The sequence below is a fragment of the Mus pahari genome, chromosome 8 (genome assembly GCF_900095145.1).
Source record: "Mus pahari chromosome 8, PAHARI_EIJ_v1.1, whole genome shotgun sequence".
Taxonomy (NCBI): Eukaryota; Metazoa; Chordata; class Mammalia; order Rodentia; family Muridae; genus Mus; species Mus pahari.
The window spans coordinates 87,858,974-87,880,984 of record NC_034597.1 but is presented as its reverse complement, the minus strand read 5'-3'; the positions used below and the strand labels follow the sequence as shown (position 1 = coordinate 87,880,984).

The following is a 22,011-nucleotide window of genomic DNA, read 5'->3' as shown; positions in this document are numbered from 1 at the left end:
GAGACAGGGTTTCTCTGGGTAGCCCTGGCTGTCCTGGAACTCACTCTGTAGACCAGGCTGGCCTTGAACTCAGAAATCCGCCTGCCTCTGCCTCCCAAGTGCTGGGCTGACCTTGGTTCTTATGCTGAGCCACCTCTTCTGCTCGTTTCTGGCTAGGTTTATTAATACGAAGCAGACAGGGTTTGCAGGTGCAGAGAGGGAGAAGCTGGGTATTTAACTCCCTTCTCTTTTTGTCTGGTTATAGTTTGATAACAGCTGAAGTCTATGACCACAACACTAGAGTTTCCATAGAAAGACCATCATTCCTTAGATCCTTGTGAGTCTTGGGAATGGCTATAGCTTCGCCCGGTTCCTGTGTGCTTTACCACTTGGTTTCCATGTGCTCGTGAGCCACAGTTCTCTCTGACCATGTCATTCCCCCTCAAGGGTCCTTGATGGTAGTACCAGGCCTTATAGGGTTGTTAGGAGAGTAGATGGCACAATTCATGAAATCACTTAAACCTCCAACTCGGTACTCCACTGTCCCCTCTGCTTTTCTGAGACAGAATCTGCTGTTCAGATGAGACTGGTCTGTAACTGGTGGTCATCCTGCCTCAGGCCTCAGTTCAGTCACCCCTACTCCACCTGGCCTGCTCTGACCTTCAGGACTTCTTTTGGTGCTCATGAGTTTCACATACATAGCCCATGCAGGTCTCAGATTAGCTATGTTGTTAGACTGGTGATGCACCCAGCACTTGGAAAGCAGAGGTAGGAAGACCAAGAGCCACAATGGATACATAGTGAGTTCAAGGCCAGCCCGTGCCACACCAGACCGTATGTATCTTCCTCCCAGAGGAGGTGTAACAAGAACAGCCATGTGGCTGAGGCTGGTTATGAGATGCTGATCTTCATGCCCTCATTTCCTAAGGACCAGGACCACGGTGCAGCCACCAGGCCTAGTTTTAAGGGCTGATTCCAGGGCTTCATGCCTGAGAGGCACGTGCTCTACCAACTGAGCTGCACACCCAGCCCGCCCTGGGCCTGAGTCATCACAGGTATTTACTTGAATCATCTACTCAATAAGCTGTGCATGCTCTGTGGGAAATCATAAAATGATGCTCAATAAAGGCTGGTTTAATGAACAAACATATCTCTACTGTTAACTTTTAATCTAAATGTGATCTATATTAGTGAGAGTATTTGGCAGCAGGCCTCTATGTAAGAACAAGTTTTGAGACTGGTTAAAATTGGATATTAATTGGATTAAAAATTTGGCTATCCAATTAATATTTCTTAAAAAAAACCTTTTAAAGGTGAAGCAGATTGTTTGGAACTTTTTCTGATTAGGATTCAAGTCAAGCTTTAAAGATTACATTTTAAAATACTTTCTGTGTATTGGTGACATTTCTAAGTATTAGAACTTAATTTTAAACTTATTTCTTGTAAGTCTTTTTTTTTTCCCCCAGTTTTTCGAGACAGGTTTTTCATGTCAAAGAGAATCCTGGCTGTCCTGGACTCACTTTATAGACCAGGCTGGCTCCGAACTCCCAGATATCCACTGGCCTCTGCCTCCCGAGTGCTGTCTGTGATCAGAGGTATGCACCACCACACCCAGCTTGAAATTTTTTCTATACAAACATTTCTCCATATCTTGTTTCTGTTTGCTTGTTTTTTTGAGACAGGGCTAATGACGCATTTCTTTAATCCCAGCAGTTGGAAGGTGGAGACAGGTGGATCTCTCGGAGTTCCAGGCTTAGTGATCTACACAGATTTCCAGGCCAGCAAATCTACAAAGAAAGACCCTGCCTTTTTTTTTTTTTTTTTTTTTTTTTGAGACAGGGTTTCCCTGTGTAGCTCTGGCTGTCCTGGAACTCACTCTGTAGGCCAGGCTGGCCTTGAACTCAGAAATCCACCTGCCTCTGCCTCCCAAGTGGAGAGACCCTGTCTTAAAAGGGGGGAAAATAAAGAAATAAAAGCAAGCCAGTCGCCAGTCAGGCTCCATCGCCCTCCCAGCTCCCTGCAGTTCCTTAAACTCCACTTCCAATTGACTGGAATGCATTATCCCACATCCCCGTTCTTTCCTCATGGGGAGGGTCTGTCATCTCCTCCAGTCTGTTCCTATACCTGTCAATTCTCCTCCTTCAGTATATTGTGAATTCCTGTTGAATTGTGAAACAGATAATCCTGTTTCTGTTTCCCCAGGGCTGGGATGACAACCATGAACCACCATGCCCACTTGAAACTATTTTGTTTTTTAAGAGATATAACATACATGAATGAATCTTGAAGACACTACACTGAGTAAAATAAACAGAAAGATAACTCTAAATTAGATAAATTCCTGTGAGCAGAGAGTAGAACGGTGATTACCAATGGCTGGAGGAGAAGGAAAGGGGAGTTATTTCATGGTAAGAATTTAGTTCTACACGATGGAAAAAAAAATCCAGAGATTTTTCTTATAAGATTGTGTATATTTAACACTACTAAGATATATATGTAAAGTGGTAAAGATGGCGGAATGCACATTTTGTATTACAAAAGAGAAAAAAGGAAAGTGGAAGTTTTTGAACAAAACACCTTGAGATGGCTTTGGGGACACTATGCGCAATGCCAGCATTAGGAGGCTGAGGCAGGAGGATCTAGGAGAGCTCAAGGCTAGAGGCAGCTCAGCCTGTAGAGTGCTTGTCTAACACACACAGAGAGAATCCTGCGTGGTCCCCAGCATCAGCCAGATACATTGGGAGTGGCAGTGCACCTGCAGCCTCAGTACTTGAGCACAGAGATCCGAGGCTGTGTTCTACACAAGTGTCATGTCATCCTTGGACTCGTAAGACCTTGGAGATGGGTGAGAAACATACATATTGGAAAATGTATTATTTCCTGATAGTTACTTGAACTGTTATATCATTCATATGTTTTGCTATATATTTTTTATTTTATAGCCTTCTATACCTAACATCAAAGGTGTTTTTACTTGGAATACTGCCCTTTAAAAACTACCCCAAGGCCTGGGTGGTGGTGGCTTACATCTTTACATCTTCATGTCAGGTGGATCTCTGAGTTTGAGGCCAGCCTGGTCTAGAGAGTAAATTTCAGGACAGCCATGGCTATACACAGAGAAGCCCTGGCTGTCCTGGAACTCACTTTGAAGACCAGGTTGGCCTTGAACTCAGAAATCCACCTGCCTCTACCTCCCAAGTGCTGGGATTGAATGGGTTAGACCTTCTCAACCCTCCCTCCTTCCTACAGAACATACTATGCTTTCACATCCTGTATAGTTTGCTGTGTCTTGTGGGAAGGGTCTCACTATAGAGTCTAGACTCCTTGAACTGGCAAGCCTCCTACCTCTGCCTTTTGAGTATTGGACAACAGCACATCAGGCCTAGCTCTTTACCACAGCTCTGGATTTCAGGCAAACCCATGGCCTGGGGCATGCTGGGTAATGATCTACCACGGAGCTCCATCCCTGCCTGTATGAGACACATAAAAGCTGCATAAATGTAAGGAGTTCTTGTGTAATGTCTCAGCATGTAATTGTACAATGTTCAAATCAGAGTGAATCCCTTATAATGCTTATGGCGAAAAGAAGAAACTTCAGTCTAATTTTGTGTGTTGTCTGAGTGCAGAGAGGGGTTTTCTAACCCACTGGCCTGTACTCAGCACAAAGGAAATGAAGGGATGTGGCTTGGATCTGCCATAGCAGGCACTGCTCAGTTCTATGTGAGTCTGGGTGCGAGGTTTGAGTGTTGCTACACAGGGTCTCTCCTAGGTCATATGACAGAGGATACAGGACAACGGGGCTAGGCCACAGCTGGAGCTAAACCAGACAATGTACAATTCTAGGCAACAGTCCAATTGGTAGGGCACAGAAGTACCACATTCAGTTGTATGAACTTACACTCATTTTTATTTAGACCCTATGTAGCCCTGGCCAGCCTGGAATTTTCAAAAATCCTCTTGCCCCTATCTCCCAATTGTTGGCATAAAAATGTGGGATTACACTGCATTCAATCTCAGTTATCACCCAAAGACGTGCCTGTTAGGGCATTCCATGGGTGAACTGTTTTCTTCTGATTGTGTGTGTGTGTGTGTGTGTGTGTGTGTGTGTGTATGTGTGTGTGTGTGTGTATCACCTAAGCTGGCTTTGAACTTGTGATCAGGCACCCCTGCTGCAATGACAGGTGTGTATCATCATGTCTGTTATTGGGAAACGTCTGCCTTTGCTCACATATTAATTATAATTTATGCTACCTTGTACTTCATTAGGATTGAACACACGATTTCTCATCTACCTAGAATCTTATTCTCATTTGTTACTACCAAAATGTGAACAAGTGCCAAGTGAGTAATGGTAGCTTTGATAGGTTGATTTGACTCATGAAATGACAAAGCCTTCATTTCCAGATAGTTTAGCTAGTGATGTGCTATGACTAGTACATTAGCAAAGCTTGAACTTCTATAAATTCTATTAGAGTGGATTATAAGTTTCTAATCTATTACCAACTCTTGATTAGTAGGAAGTGATTAGTATAACATGGGCCATGGGTTAACAGGTATGCCCATGGTCTGTTTGTATATGGGTTAGATACTGAATTATATATTTTAAAAGAAATAAACAATATAAAGAAATATAAATGCAACATAATAGAGAATGGGTGTGGCTCACAAAGGCAAATTATTCAGTGATGGACCCTTTAGAAACTTCTCTAATCCTGAACAGACCATGGATAACATTTTTGGGCATAATGATTCAGATATACAAGTAGCTATTCTTTATTTTCCATCTTTAGATAAACGGTGGAATTTCTTTTATTCTACCATCCTACAACCCATACAATGGTGCTATGTGTCACTAAGTTTGATATGCCTCCTTCAGTTATTAACACAATTAACCTTTTAAGTAAGAAGAATCCCTGGACCCTGCCCAAAGAGGGTTTCTGAGATCCACAGCCCCTGCTGCCTGAGTGCTGGGATTAAAGGCGTGTGCCATCACTGCCTGGCAGAGAGGTCTTATTTTAAATTCACCACTCACATAAGTTCTTTCAGATGAAGCCAATTTCCATTTATTTATGTATGTAACATTACTGAGACATACTTAATGATTATCTGTTATTACTGTGAACACTGCCTTAATTATTATGTACTTGCGCTTGCTTAAGCTAATTATATTTATAATTTTATAGAGAAACAGTACAAATTAATAAAAATACTTTAATTGGTACAATGTTAACAGGTCCCCAAGTAAACTACTCCACATTCTGTAAGGCACCCAGAGAACTGCTGTGGAAACACAGGACCAGATTAACTGGGGGCTACCAGAAGTAACTCATTAGTCCCGGGGGTGGGGGGGAGGGTTGGAGACGATCAACTGATAAGACAAAAACCTTTGTGCCATCCAGCTAAGGCATTAATCTATAACTTGGGGATTCTAACACAGTGAGAAAGTTTGTTAAAATGAGAAGGAAGAGTGACTGATAAAAGCAGACAAAGTAAGCCTGCTGGATTACTGCTGGCATCCAGAAAAAGAGCTGGAGATTAAGACTCTATTAGAGTTTAACCAGCACAACTTCTAAGGAAGGAAAGACTGTGTTTAGTAGACATAATTACTCTGTTTTCCAACGCTACAGGCTAGGACGCAATTACGGATTTCTAAGTCTTCACAGGTAGAGCCCAACTTCAATGAGTGCCAGTTGGTCTGGGTTTATACCGACAAAACATGAGACTGTCTGGGATCATTTGTCCCTTATTCCCTCATCCCAAGCTCACTCAGAAATCTATTTCAAAGGGCTTAAGACTAAACTATATATGGAAGAGCCTAGAGTAGTATTTCTGACTTTAGAAATATAAATTAAGTTGTTATTTTTTCTCAGAAAGGTTCTATCATTGTGTAGTCCAGGCTGGACTGAAACTCACTATGTAATTCATGCTGGCTTCAAACTTAAGGCTAGTCTCCTGCCTCAGCCTCCCACATGCTGAGAAGACAGGCGGGAGGGTTTCTGTGTGAGTGAGACACACCCATGGGTGCCGCTAGCGGCACAGGCACTGCTAACTCTCTGCAGATGCCTCGCTTTCCAAAGTTTAGTTCTCGACTGAGTATAGAATGCTGTTTAAGGGGTTTCTTAGACAACCAAACTGGAGAGATAAAGAATTGATTTCTTCCCTGACAGCAAGTGTGTGCTGACACAGTGCATGTATAAATTATGTACAGAAGGTATCTTGAGACAAAGGGCCATGGTGATGTCAGAGGTAGGAAGGAGCCTATGAGCATGCACAATGGATGGGGCCGGGCTCAGTGGCCATTGCTGCTGACTTCTTCAGGCTGCCCCTTAAGGAGAGTGCTCAGATGACTTGCTGCACTCCTTGGCCCACATTTCGGCAACAGGGACCCTTACAGTAGGGTTCCTTTGTTTGCTGTACACTGAAGCTCTCCGTCATCTTCAATAGGAAGCTAAAGCTTGGGGGTGGCATGCATCTGTAACCCCAGCGTCTGCAGGCAGACAGGCATGGGGTTGGAGGCCAGTCTAGCAAAGCCTATCTGTGAGACCTTTCTAAACAGCCAAGGGCTGGATGGAGCGGGACCTCAGAGTGGAATCCTTGCCACACAGAAGCGAAAGAAGGGGCTTCAGGCCCTAGCACAGGAGGAAAAAGGACGTTAGATTACATAATCATAAAATAGCTTCCATACCACTGATCTTTAGAGGCCAGATCTGAGTGTGTAAGGAGAAGGCTGGGGTCAAAATTCCTGTGTTCAATTCGTTTTTATAAGCATCTGGAGGACTTAAATTTCTTTTTGAAAGTTCAAGGGTTCACTGAACTGGAATATTAAAAATGTTCTGGTTTTGAGTCTTGTAGGACTGCAAATTAAACCTCATGTTTTCTCTTGGGCAACCATTTTTTTTTTTTTAAGATTTATTTATTTTATGAATGTGAGTACACTGTAGCTGCCTTCAAACACAACAGAAGAGGGCATCAGATCTCATTACAGATGGTTGTGAGCTACCATGTGGTTGCTGGGATTTGAACTCAGGACCTCTGGAAGAGTGGTCGGTGCTCTTACCCGCTGAGCCATCTCTCCAGCCCCTTGGGCAACCATCTTGAAGCAGAATAATTAGTAATGGCCCTGTCTGTTGCCTTTTTATTCTTTTTGTATTATTTGCTGAAACCCATGAATTTCAGTGTTTCCTAAAGTGCTTTCTACACGTCTCCATCCCTTTCTCCAAGTCAGGGCTTTACTCCATCCTTCAGGCTGGCCTCCAGTTCGCTATTCGGGTAAGGCTGGCCTTGAATTCCTGAGTGACCTTATTCTGCCTGCCACATTCTGGGAAGACAGGTGTGCTCTCCAATGCCCCTTTTGTTTTTTGGCTATCCAACCCTTTTAAATTTTATTTTAAAAATTATCTTCACTTTTTTTTCTCTATTTTCTCCCTTTGTCTCCATCGCCCCCTTTGCTCCCTTCCCCCAAATAATCCTCTTTCACGTGGGAAAAAAAATATTTTCAGATAGGGTCTCATCGAAGTTGAGCACACTGGTTGAGAACTTACAACCCCCCTGCCCAAGCCTTCCAAGTGTCTGAGAAGGCAAGCGCGTACTGGTTAGCACGGGCAGCTTGTATTCTGTAGGAGAGACTCAGAACACAACATTTTATAATGTTATGCAAATTAAAAATGATTCTCTGGAGAGGCCACTCAGTGGGTAAAGTGCTTGTCAGACACACACACACACACACACACACACACACACACACACACACACACACACACGGACCTGAGTTTGGACTCCTAGCATCCACTACAGTTGGATGCAGTGGTGCAAGTCTAGAATCTCAGAGTCCTAGGCACAAGGTGGGAGGTGGAGACTGGAAAAGCCTGGGAAGCTTGAGGGCTCGGAGCAGAAAACAAGAGCCCCAATGTTGTCCTCCAACCCCTCACGTTTATGTGGCTCATGTGACCCCAGTGAACATGCACGGACATAGCCACATCGAGTGCATACCCAAAATACAAAAGTCAGGCAGAATAATTTTCTGAGTCCCTTGTAATTTGTTCCTATAGGTGGGAGAAGGAAAAATGTAGACTTAGGATAATTTCTAAGCAAGTTCAATATGCTAATTAGAAACATAAAATCCAACTCTCATCTAATGTATACATTTAGAAAATAGATTAATATAGACATTGCTAGACCTTTGCATAATACTATCCAAATTATTTTAAAACAAATGATTGAGAAGAAAAAATATATTTAGTGATAAACAGAGATTACAATTCTAAATATTTTTAGCTGTACCTACAAAGAGCGTTGGCTTGGGGATAAATATATTCTCTTCATCTTCTCTTGGCATGTTCAAAGTCTTTGCTTGATTTTCTGTCACACTTTTTGATTCCATTTTTGTAAGAAGTAAGTTGTTCTCAGAATGTTTACTACACATATTAATGATGATCTGCTTCATAGCTGCAAATTCCTGTTGATATGAAAACAAGAAAGCAGTAAGTCTGATTTTGGCAGACAGACTAATAATGATTGACATTAAAGCATTGCTTTCTCAAAGTACATGAAATACTTGAGTAATTATACCATATATAAGGAACGTTGTAAAAGTAAAACATTAATGTATAACAATAATGCACAGGATTCTTAAAATAGTACATATGACATTACTTTTAGCATTACAATTAACCTTTTTGTTTGTTTTGAGACAGGATTTCTCTGTATAAGAGCCCTGGGTGTTCTGGAACTTACTCTGTAAACCAGGCTGGTCTTGAACTCAGAGTGCTGGGTACAATATAATGACCTTTAATCTGCTAGTGGTTGCTAGTTCTTCTGTATATTAGAGTCACACATGAAACTTCAACAAATACCCCATGATGGGTGTGTGTCACAGGTATAGACGGTGACACAATCGCTGTGGAATGCATCTGGAGTTCTACTGCAGTGTTCTGCAGATTTTTGTTGAGTAGACGGGTTAATTCTTTAATTGCTAGAAACGGAGCCCAGGCCTTGTGCATGGCGGGTAGTCGTAGCCTGGTGATGTTTTCCTCACTCTTAGGCCATCCACTACCTTGTGAAGGAGGAGAAGGAGCGCAGAGGAGCTCTGTGACCGTGACTCCAGTCAGTTTAATGCAGCTTTAGCACTTCTCTAGCTGTAGGATTCCTGGAGCCTTTTACACATGGGAAATGGAGGTGGCTGGAGTTGCCATTTCTCATTTTTCCAGTCCTGGGGATTGAGTCCAGGTCCTGGCGCATGCCAGCCCCAGGTACTTCACCACTGAGCTACACCTCATCCTGCCAAGTTGCTGTTCCAAAATATTTATTTCTTTTCTTATTTGAGACAGTGCTACGCTATATAGTCATTACTTTGTAGCCCAGGATGGCCTGGAACTCAAGACAGTCCCATTGCCTCAGGCTTCACACTGTTGGGATTTTAAACACACATCACTTGGATTTTAGTTTGCCTTTTGAGTGAAAAATTAATTATGCTGAGCTCTTCGAAGAATTTAGAGTGACTTTGCGAGCACATCCTTTCAAGCCTATTACCTCCTCACAGACAGTCTTTGGCTAGTGGATGCTTATGGTTACTAAAACCCGAATACCCGGGGAAATGGCGAGCTACCTCATTTATCTGTAAAAGAATGGTGGGCTCTGCTCTAGGCAATTCTTTCCTCCATGCCAACACACAAAACTTAGGGCAACAGAGGATGCTGTGCTCCCTGCTACAGATCTGTTTACAGACGTCAGCGCTGTGGCAGAGCAAGTCCCTACAGGCCTCTTTTCTGGCTGTCATTAGTTCTATTTAGAACCACCTAGCTGGAGTAGATATTTTAAAACAGACTGGAGTTTGAGCCATGCTGCCTTACTGACTCCAGGGCCAGGGGAGGAGCTGGAACCCACAGTGCTCGAGTCCTCCCTTTCTACTTTCTGCAGTGTCTAAAACATGCAAGACAGCGCCTAAAACACGCAAGACAGGGCAAGCACAATCACAAGGACTGGGGCCATTCTGGAACCATTTTGCTTCCAAGATCGTGTTATTTAATTTATGGTAAAGAATGCAGCGCTGATTTGATGTTAAGCTTATTCGGTCGCAACAGATTTTACCTTTTTTTTTTTCTTCCTTTGACAAGGTCTCTGGTAGCCCAGGCTGGCCTCTAATTTTCTTTGTAGGCAAGGATGATTTTGGACTTTTGATCCCCTGAATGCTGGAATTACAGGCTTGTACCACCTGCTTATGTGGTTATGTGTTTATGGACAGCACCCAGTGCTTTGTGTAGCCAGGCAGGCTTTTTCCAACTGAGCTACAGGCTCAGCCTCATGGACAGCTGAGCTTTTGCGCTACTCAATGAGAAAGGGGTAAGGATGAGAAAGGTAAAGGATGCTTTCCTGGTCAGTCAAAACCACACAGTTTCTCTTTTGCTTTTGCTGGTGTACACAGAAGCAGGTTCAAGAAACAGATTTTCCTTGATGTTGATCGGAAGATTAGAAGGGAGATTAATGTCTTTGTTTCATCTAGACTATGATTACCACAATTCGGGAAGCTAAGATCACAGTGCCACTTTCATCTGAGAGCATAAACAATATTAACATGGTCTCTGAAATCCAGAAAGAACACTTTAAAAGCAGCTAGATTTGGTAAAATTCCTATTAGGATCCCATTGTTACTGTGCACACCAGAATAATGCTTACGAGATACTTCTCAGCTCTTTCATTTTTTTGCTTATATGCCGAGTCCTTAACATATTAATATAAACATATTAACATATAGCAACATAAATTTTTTACTACTTACACATACACATATAATATATGATGTTTATTTCAAATAGTGGCTCATTGTATAACCTTGGCTGGCCTAGAACTTGCTATGTAGAACAGGCTGACTTTTAACTCATAGCCCTCTGACTCTGCATTAAAAAATTAACTAACTAATTAATTAATTTATTATTTGTGTGTGTGCGCACACTAGAGGCCATGCTGGTGCTATGGTTCATGTGTGGAGGTCAGAGGAGCAGTGGTTCTCTATCATGTGGTTCCTGGACATGAATTTGGGTTCTAAGGCTTGGCAGCAAGTGTCTTTACATGCTGAGCCATCTTGCTGGCCCCTGGATTCTTTCTCTAATACGTTATCAATACTCAAAGCCATGGCAGTTACTAAGGCTCAGTTGTCAGAGACAAGGTCTTACTTACTGTGTGTTAAGTATCTCAGGGCTAGCCAGGCAGACGTGGAACGTGATATGTAGACAAACACAGCTTTCGACTTGTACAGATTCTTTTGCCTCTGTTGAGTTCCTATTTGTACTTGATTCTGTTCTGTTTTTTTTTTTTTTGTTATAAAAAGTTTTTCTTTTCATACTTTCTGCATTTTTCCTGTCTCACAGATGGAAAGTGCTAAGCAGTGGTTTTTTTTTTTTTTTTTTTGACAGGGTCTAATATAAGCCTAGGTTTCCCTGCCTCAAGTTCAACTGTGAATCTTAAGGTTGGTCTTGAACTTCTCTGACCCTCCTGCCTCTCTCTCACAAACATGGAGATTAAAAGCATATTCTGCAGTGCCTGGCTCATAATAATGCTGTTTTTTTGAGAGAGTATTTTTTAAAAAAATATTAGTTTTTTCTTTTTTTTTTTTAAAGATTTGTTTATTTTATGTGAGTACACTGTAGCTTTCTTCAGACACACCAGAAGGGGGCATCAGATCCCAATACAGGTGGTTGTAAGCCATCATGTGGTTGCTGGGATTTGAACTCAGGACCTCTGGAAGAGCAGCCAGTGCTCTTAACCACTGAGCCACCTCTCTAGCCCCTTCCTTGTCTTTTTGAAGTATGGTTTAGTGGTGTGGCTCAGGATATATGAGAATGTCCTACATAACCCAGCCTGGGCTCGGTCTCTTTGCCTGAGTTTTCTGCGGGCTGGGATTACAGGCTTACACACTAACATGAGTCATTGCGATAGATTTGCCACTGACTACTTTTAGAACTGATTCGTTACTGTTATTCTGAAACGGATTTTATTGGCTATATTGGCAAGTTTTATCTTGTATCTTATCTTTCCCCTCCCTCCTCTCTCCCTCCCCTCCCGGCCTCCCTTCCCTCTCTTCCCTCCTACCCAAGACAGGGTTTCTCTCTTAGCCCTGGTTGTCATAGAAGTCACTCTGTAGACCAGACTGAACTTGAACTCAGAGATGCCCCTGCCTCTGCCTCCCAAGTACTAGTATTAAAGGCATGCGCCACCACTGCCACCACCAACTGGCTGTTGTATTTGCTGTGTGTGTGTGTGTGTGTGTGTGTGTGTGTGATAGAGGATAACATGACTCTGACTCAGAGTCAACTGTCTCTACTGTGTAGGCTTCAGGACTCCAGAGCTTGGCAGCAGGAGTTTTGGCCCACTGAATCATCCCACCAGCCCAGTTTTATTCTTTCTTGGAATCATTTCTTTTCCTATTACCTGTCAATAGACACATATTCATTCCCCAGCCCTGATCTTTCTAATCTTTTCAAGTCCTGTTTTATTATGTATCCCAGGCTGGATGTGGAGTCTCTGTGTAGCCCAGGCTGCTATGAAACTCTTGGTCCTCCTGTCTCTGCCTCCCTGATGCTGGAAGTACAGGTGTATGGTCTGGTTTACTTTATTAATTTTCTCAGTGTCATGGGGAAAAGTACTGTGCTTTCACAGCATAACTCCTATGTCATATAAATCAAGTTTATGAAGCCTACGAGGCGTCTGATGGGTGTGCACCATGCCAGCCAAACTTCATGACTTGGTTTTAGCATCTCTGGAAACCATAACAAAGCTCATGCTCTGGAGAGAATACTTTCTAAAGTCTTTCTGAAGAAGTGAATGTTAGCAGTCTGCACTTTCGTTCCTGTTCCAGTTGCTCGTCATCTCCCCACATTAGGGAGGGCCTTGTGTCTGTCAGCTGTGAAGATTTGCTTTGTGCTGTAACTTTTCCTCTTGTCCTTATAGTTTCTAATTTTGATTTCTAATTTGTGAATGAAGTACAGTTTACATGGTTTCTTTTGGGTGTTAGGGGCTGTTTGCCAGAATGACAAGACAAGGTTCATCTGAAAAAGATGGTTGAAAAAAAAAAATCAATATCACCATTTGTGTGGGCATGATGATCTTTCTAGCACGTCTCACTCTAGGGCAGAACTCTTCCTAAAGAGTGAGTGTTCCTTCATTCTGTCTAACTCTAGCTTATTCTTGGCTGACGATTAATTTAGAAAGTCATTTCCCAAAATAAAAAGCTTCTGTTTTTTCTGGTATGTAAAGTACATACAATGATTATAATTAGGAGAATGAATGGGGCATTCACTACATTAATAAGTGAAGAACTATTTGATTACACAAATGAAACTAAGGCTAAATCAAAGATCAAACAAAACAAAAAACCCTATATAGTAAGCCAGGTATGGCATCAATCCTGAGCACGTAAGGCGCTAAGGAAGGAAGACTGAGGATTCAAGGCCGTCCTGAGTCACCTTTGGAGGCCCCCCTTCCCCCCAATACCCTTCCGCAGCACAGTACTCTAGGAAGACAGAATGAACGCTGAAAAGCGGCTTATGACATTACTGATGTTAGTGACTGCTACTGCTCAATCCTTGAGAGACTGCTCTCTTGAATCCTAAAGCACACATCTTGGTCACTTACTCTTAAGGATTCACAGAGTGGTGGCATGTTAGCACAGCTCAACTGCCGAGCAGCTGCTTAATAGTATTGCATAGCTGATGCCAATAAATTGCACAAAGTTGTAAACTCTGCAAAGATGTTGGCAAGGGGACACATAGATAGCATTTCTCGATGAAAATAGCTCTGACAAGTATAATACAAACTATGTGCTCCCCTGCAGTACGAGGAAGTGCTTTATATATGAGCAACGACGTGTCAGGACCAACAGGCCAGACAATTCTGTACATCTTTGGCTTTAGGTTATACAAGGTAGAAATCAACCTGGCTTTAAGTCAAGAACATACTTTGCATAAATTTCATTTAAAGGTATATTTTAACTTATATTGTACATTTTCATTTACTTGTTTTTTCCGTAGATGATCTCAAACTCACAGTGTAGCCCAGGCTAACTTTAAACTTGTGGCAATCATTCTGCCTCAGCTTCAGTATCTCCAGCACTGGGATTAGACCTGTGAACCATCATGCCTTCTTTTTTTTTTTTTTTGGTTTTTCGAGACAGGGTCTCTCTGTGTAGCCCTGGCTGTCCTGGAACTCACTTTGTAGATCAGGCTGGCCTTGAACTCAGAAATCCGCCTGCCTCTGCCTTCCGAGTGCTGCGATTAAAGGCATGCACCACCACGCCTGGCTTCATGCCTTCTTTTAAAAGGAAAGCATTTTGCTTTAGAAAATTTCAAATACAAGAAGGTGGGCCAGCTGGCCATGTTGGTGCATGCTTTTAATCTAAGCACTTGAGAGGCAGAAGCAGGTGGATCTCTGAGTTCAAGGCTAGTCTGGTCTACACAGCAAGTTCCAGAGAGCCAGAGCTATGTAGCGAGACCCTGTCTCAAAACCAAAAACCAAACCAAACCACCAAAACACCAACCAAGGAACCTATCAACAATCAAGGAAGCAACAAAAAGGAAATAAAAAGAAGAAATTGGCCTAGAGATGGCTCAGTGGGTAAACCACTGCTGCTAATCCTAGCTTTGATGCGAGAGACCCACAAGGTAGAAGGAGATAACCAGCACCCACAACTTGTCCTCTGACCTCCACACAGTGACTGTGGTACCCACCTACTTCCACACGCAAAAGAAACGCAGAGTTAAAAAACAATTAAGAGGGGGCTGGAGAAATGGCTCAAAGATTAAGATTTCCAGCTGTTCTTCTAGAGGACCCAGATTCCATTCCCAGCATCCACATGGTGGTTCATAATGATCTGTGACTCCAGTCCCAGGGGGTCTGACTCCTTCTTCTCACCTCCATGGACATGAGACATGCAAGCAGTGCCCAGACATACATGCAGGCAAAGCACCCCCCCACACAAACATTTGAAAAGGAAGTAGGGTGCAGCATGCTGGCTAGCTGGGTTTTTATTTTTGTTTTGTTTTTTTCTTTTTTCTTTTGTCAACTTGACACAAGCTAGAATCACTATGATTCTATTATTGATATGATCCATTACTGAAGAGTTGGGAAAATGCCTGTATCTATCTGACAACCCTGCCGGTCATTGTTTTTAAAAGTTAGCGATTGATGTGAGAGGGCCCAGTCCATTATGAGTGGAGCCAAAGTCAGGGCACGGTGTCCACAGGCTCTATAAAGAAGCAGGGTGAGCAATGCAGTAAGTGGCCTTCTTCCATTCTGTGTACCCAGTTCCTGCCACCAGACCCCTGCTCTGAGTTCCCTGATGATAGTGTGCGACCTCAGAGTTGTAAGCTGAAGTCAACCCTCCTTCCTCAGGCTGCTTTTGGGTATGGAGTTTTATTACAGCACCAGTAAAATATCTAATACATATAGCACACCGAATTCTCTACTCACTACTTAACTTCTACACTAGTGTATGCTGCTTATCATTTTATCAGTTATTAACTGACTAATTTATTCACTTATTGTGGGGGACCATGCACGTGAGTGTGCATGTGTGAGACCTCGGTGCTGGTTTTTGCCTTATACCTTGAGACAGGTTTCTTTACCTGCATGTGCCAGGATAGGTAGGAGGCCTGCAAGTTTCTGGAGTTGTTCCCCGTCTCTGCCTCTACCCTGCAGCAGGAGCCCTGGGATGACAAACTTTCATAGGTTTAGGGGCTTCAACTAAGGTCCTTATGCTAAAGCAACATATGCTGTACTCACTGAGCCATCTCCCCAGCCGCAAGTTTTTTTTTTCTTTTCAAGATAGGACCTCACATTGTAGCAATAATGGCTTGCTACTCACTGTATGGTCCAAGCTGGTGGGGAATTTGTGGCAAAGACTATTAAGCAGCTGCTCGGCAGTTGAGCTGTGCTAACATGCCACCACTCTGTGAATCCTTAATAGTAAGTGACCAAGATGTGTGCTTTAGGATTCAAGAGAGCAGTCTCTCAGAGATTGGGCAGTAACAGACATTTGAATGTGAAGCTATCAGGGCCATATTTTAATACTATTTTTTTCAAAGGTTTATTGAACCAGATTTCATATGCTACATAATTCTTTTATTTAAAATGTTCAGGTCGGGCAGTGGTGGCGCACGCCTTTAATCCCAGCACTTGGGAGGCAGAGGCAGGCAGACTTCTGAGTTTGAGGCCAGCCTGGTTTACAGAGTGAGTTCCATGACAGCCAGCCAGGGCTACAAGAGAAACCCTGTCTCGAACACCCCCCCCCCCAAAAAAAAAAAAAAGTTCAGAAAATTTTAGGACATAGAAATCTCTACAAAGGTTGACCTAGGGTTTTTCAACTTAACAAAGGTATGCAAAGTGGTAAGATTTCAGTATACTATGTTCAATTCTGAATCTGACATGCGACATAACCTTCTTTTTCTTCTCTCCATCACCTTTCCCTCTCTCCCCAACTCCCTGTAGATAAGGCTAGCCTGGAATTAGCTAAGTGGCTAAGTGGCCCAGACTGGCCTAGAACTTACAATCCTCTTACCACTGCTGCCTCCTGAGTGCTGGGATGATAAGCACCAGTGCCATGCCTGGTGACAGGCGCCAAGTCTTCAGTGATAGTGCGCTCTGGTTGTGAGCTGCAACTCTGAGCCAGCTGTGCAGCTGGGCTCTGTGATTTACAGTCCCCAGCCCAATGTGTTGTCAGTGTTCATGGGGAGTACTTACCTGCCTTGCACTGTCAGCACAATATTAACCTAATTACTGGAGTGGCCAGTGAGATGGCTCAGTGGGGACAGGTGCTGCTTGCCATGGAACCTAACGGCTCGAGTTTAATCCTGGGGTCCACATGGTGGGAGGAGAGAACCAACTCCCACAACCTGCCCGCTGACTTCCATATGCATGCCTGGTAAGTGTGAGTGCGTGTACACACACACACACACACACACACACACACACACACACACACACACCTACCTATCTGGCATGAGATAATCAATACTTTAATAGAGAACAGGCTTTATGTTTGATAATTTTGTATAAATATTCTTAGAATACTCAAAGTTTGCCACCTTGAATGTTTGGTAAATTGTTTTAAATGCATTTTTGTTTAGCATATTTAAAAATATGGTGAATTTACTGAAACATAACCCACTCTAAGTCTAGGAATATCTGTATTTACAGGTACCAACAACATTTTTACTTTTAACTCTTGTATTAAAAGAAATCCTTTTTTATTTTTAAAAGAAAGAAATCTGGTTGCTGGCGGGGCATGGAGACACAAGCCTTAATCCCAGTACTTAGGAAGTGGAGATCGGAGGATGAGGGTTAAAGGTAATTCTTGGCTCCAGAGCTCAGTGCCACCTGCCTAGCATGTGCAAAGCTCTGGGTCCCCCACCCTGCCCATGTAAATTTAATTAAAAGTTACTTATTCCAGGCGTGTTGTGGCAAACACCTTTAACCCCAGCACTTGGGAGGTAGAGGTGGATGTAGAGGCAGATGATCTCAGAGTTTAAGGCCAGTCTGGCATATAGAGTGAGTTTCAGGGCAGCTGGGGCTGTATAAAAGTTACTTATTCCATATTCTAAGACTTCAGTTACAAAAGGAAACAATAGGCAAATAGCTTTTTTTTTTTTTTTTTTTTTGAGACAGGGTTTCTCTGTGTAGCCCTAGCTGTCCTGGGACTCACTTTGTAGACCAGGCTGGCCTCGAACTCAGAAATCCACCTGCCTCTGCCTACTGAGTGCTGGGATTAAAGGCATGCACCACCATGCCCAGCTGGCAAATAGCTTTTATATGGCAAAGTGTCAGAAAACAGTATCAGCATATGCTCCAGCATTCTTCAGCCTGACCTTTAAGTGGGTAATCTCATTTGCAGGGCAACTTCCCCTTACCACTGGCTGTGCCGCAGCACAGTGTGCAGAGTGCGGGAGGACTAGTATCCACTGAACCTTTCCAATGTGCCGGGCTTCACGTTGTCTATTATACAGGAAGTGGACACTACCTCAGTTTTAAAAATGACAACCAGTAGGCTGGAGAAGCCTAGTCAAATTCATTGTTACTAAGAAGGGAAAACAGTATCCAAATGCAGGGTTTTCTGGCTTCCAAGTGTAGATTATGTATATAACCAAGGGCTTCTGTTAAGGCCTTTGATACCTAATGCCAGGTTTGAAAGGTAGCTCACATGATTTAACCCAGACCCACACACAATTAAAATACTCCCTCTACACACGCGTTTATATGTATTCAGTCACCATACTGTAGTCTACAAATACATACACTTATTATGAGTCAATAAAAAAAAAAAAAAGACATCTCCTTTGACCATATGGCCACTAGCTCAAGCTAGAAAAATAAAGACAAATTATCAATTCAGCTTTTCTTTACTGAGCTACAAAAACAAACCAAAATCAATTCTGCCCCCACCCCATCTGCCAATAAAAGCAAAACCAAGTCAAACATGGAAGGCATCTTCAGCCTTGGATGAGCTGCCTCCTTAGAGCTGCTTGCTTTTCTTTCTGTCCTAAACACCCAGTCCATCCATCTCTCTGAGGAAAGAGCAGGAATGTTTAATCGTCTTCATTGTTTGCTTCAGATCATCGTGTAATATGTTTCAGTCTCTGGTTGATCAAGTTCTAGCTCCTCATCCCAGTGCTTTGTGATGACACAATGATGTGTGGTGCTATGCTCTGTACATGACAGAGTGACAGCAATGCGAGGTGACTGGATCACTTCCATCAGTGACAGTGGGAGAGAAGGCTAAAGTGAACAAACTGAGGTGTGAACACTTTGAAGAAGTGTGAAGAGTGAGGTCTGAAGACAATCAAGTATGGACACAGTAAAGTGTGAACATGCTAAGAACACATTGAAGTAAGAACACATGGAAGTATGACTACATTGAAGCATGGACAACCAAAGCATAAATGTATATAAATACATGTATACTGAACTATGGACAACTGGTGTGAACTCATCAAAATATGAACACAATGCAGAATTATGGGCCCACTGTAGAACTGTGGGCACATTGTAGAAGTGCGGGCCCTGAAGGCGCTTCTGATGAAATCTGCTATTACTGCTGACTTTGCTTGGCTCGTCCTTATACATTCATTTAGTTGCTCTCTATTTCTGGTCTTTACCGGTTTGGCAGAATCTAAAAGTTCTTTGATTTTTTTTTCCTCTGTGATTCACCTTCAGCATCAGTTTTAGCTTTTAACCCTGATCCTCCATTGTGAACACTACAGTTTGGAATGTAGCTTACTTCAGGGTATATATACTCTTTGACCTGTATTCAAAACATTCCATTCTTGTCTCAGTTTTAGCTTCTTGATATGTTAATAAGTTAATGATTATTAATTATATATATAAACATATTCAATAAACTCTTAAAGTATATATTTTGTTCTTTAAAAACAAAACATACTCCAAAGTTGACAAGTCTCTACAGCACTTAACAGATATGAAGTGTGACAGAGAGAGCCAAAAGGGTATTTATACACAGATAAAATATTTTTATGATGAGACATTCTATTGCTTCATATAAGACAGAGCTCTATGTGCAGGAAACAAGAAAGGTATTAAAGAATGTAAAGACTGTTGAAAGAGCAGAGCAGTTGGGACCCACTTCTGCCATGTTCTCTAAAGTGTAGATGTAACGGTCCAGAGACACTTAGAAGACAGGGCATGCTGATGCATTCTGTAATCCCAGCACTGCTGAGACTGAGGCAGGACACCGAGTTTGATGCCTGTCTGGAATACACAGTGACGTCCTGTTGCAAATCAAACTCAGAATCTGCCTGCCTCTGCCTCCCAAGTGCTGGGATTAAAGGCGTGCCCCCCCCCCCCCCGCCTTCTTTAGTCAGTTTTAAATTATGCTTTTGTGGTGTGCAAGGGGTTGAATGAGGGCTTTATGCACACTAGACAAGTACTTTGCATTGCGGTGCAAGCTTTAAGTTGCTCAGGCTGCAATCCATGCAATCCTCTTGTCTGAGTAGCGAGGGTTATAGGCCCATGTCACTAGCTGTAAACAAAAAGATTCTTCTTTTGAGCTTTAGATGGAATAAGCAAAAGGCATGGAGGGGTAACTTAGAGCCTGACTTTTAGCCATCTCCATATCCCAGGCGTACTTGGTTGCAAACATTCTGTAACTGTTCTCTAGTAGGGGACTCAGGACAATGTCCTTGACTTGAAAACATCTAAAATAGCTTAAAAGAAGAATTTGTAACTGCTCAAGATATATTTATCCCTTGAGTATCTATCCTCTGCCATGAATTCACAGACCTTTACATGGGAAAAAAACTCTAACAATGTGTGGGCCTGCGGATGTATCTCTGGGGCGGGGCCAGAATACTGTTCAGCGTCCCACCCAGACCTGCAAAAAGACACCCCTCCTGCCCCTCTCCCCCAAGAAAGAAGAACAAAAAACAAGACAAAACCCAACAAAACCAAACCAACCACAGCAACCTTACAGGCGACTAGCAGGAACTGTGCGCGCGAGCACCGTAACTCTTCAGTGTAGGACTCTCTCCTTTTCTTTACCACTCACTTACGCTTGTTTAATTTTAATGTTTTACTACTGACTTAATATTTAACTTGTAACAAGCACAATCACTGTTGATTAGAAATGAACAAGCCTGAAGAGCAATTATGGTTTCATTTAAGGGAATATTAGCTTACCTACTTGGTGGCTTTTTTTTTTCTCAGTCATGCTGAATGTAAAAAAGTAACTGAATAGGTGTATAAAATGAAACAATGTAACAAGGTATTGTTAAGGAACTTTCCACAGTGAAGTATGAACCAAAAAGGGTGACACACAAACAGAAATATGCAATTTGTGGGGGCCCTTTATGAAGTAGAGTGCCCAAGGGGCACGTGGGATGTGAAAAGCCCCTGACATCTTCCGAGAAATTACAAAGAACATATGAGTTAGACTCCGGGAACATAAACATGCTGTCAAAGAATGATAATTATACTGTGACTTCACTTTTAGGAAAGCTGCCTAACTGTAGGGTTTGTTTCCTTCTGCTAGGTGACATGCACTGCACCACGAGTGGGCTGTCTAGGACAATGGGAGTCAGTTCATCTCGCATCTCAGTGTGGCCTTGTACACTCTAGGGGATTAGTAAGGAGTGAGTGATTAATTTGGGTCATATACTAGTTGACGTGACCATGGGGTTCCAGAAACTTTACTGACAGAAACAGACAAAAGGGACTGCAGACATGCTAGGCCTTAGATGCTCTACAAATGCTTGTACTCAGCAGACACCTGATAAACAGAGGCTGCTGTGGTTACAGCCAGGTCTTGGGTTTTAGTAGTAGCCCCGCGCTAGACGAACCTTCCAGACACGACTTTCTATTGGCTACTTTCAGACAGTTCTCTGAAATTGTTCTGGAATATATCAGTTTCTGTACTTTTCCAGTTAAAACGCTATCAGTAATCAGAAAGAAACAATTTTGGCGGGGGAGGAAACGAGAATCATATTACATTCTAAAGCTCTCTAATAGCTGTTAGTATGATTACTACTAAAAGATTTTAAGACTGCATAAGAAATTCTAAGATCAAGTCTTAAGAACAAATGTGGATGTTTGTAATTCTAGTTCTTGGGATACTTGGGACAGGAGGATCGTTCCAAAGTTGAGGCCATCCTGGTCTAGCTTGGGCTATAGAATAAATGTCTTAAAATACCCCAAATATATAAATCAATAGAACCAGAACTGTAGAGAGCTGCCTTGCCAGTTTACAAACACGAGTAGTATTGTTTCTTTCTAAGGGGTTATCTTTGGGAGCAGAGGTCAGGACACTGCAAATGAGGAAAGCTAAGGGTATGGGGAAAGGGGAAAGGAGAGGAACTGATAAAATGTGTAACGTTTTGCATCTGGCCTCCTTTGGCTGGAGGATGCCAAGTTAGACTAAGTGGTGGTCTGTGTGTGTGTGTCCGTGTCCTGGAAAGGTTAAGAGGTATTGTGTTGCCTGCCACTTGTCTTTGTATTGCTTTGGCAGCTTTTCCCTGAGCCCTTTTTTTTTTTTTTTTT

At 42.6% G+C, this 22,011-nt stretch overlaps 1 protein-coding gene across 2 annotated transcripts in view; it reads right to left on the bottom strand.

Moving 5' to 3' along the window:
- Pibf1 (progesterone immunomodulatory binding factor 1) overlaps positions 1-22,011 on the bottom strand; it is a 173,234-nt gene that overhangs the window by 1,989 nt on the left and 149,234 nt on the right. For both annotated transcript variants that reach the window (XM_021202903.2, XM_029541980.1), the window contains exon 17: positions 8,264-8,434. In XM_021202903.2, coding sequence (XP_021058562.1) covers positions 8,264-8,434 — 171 coding nt within the window. The remainder of the gene's footprint in view (positions 1-8,263; positions 8,435-22,011) is intronic.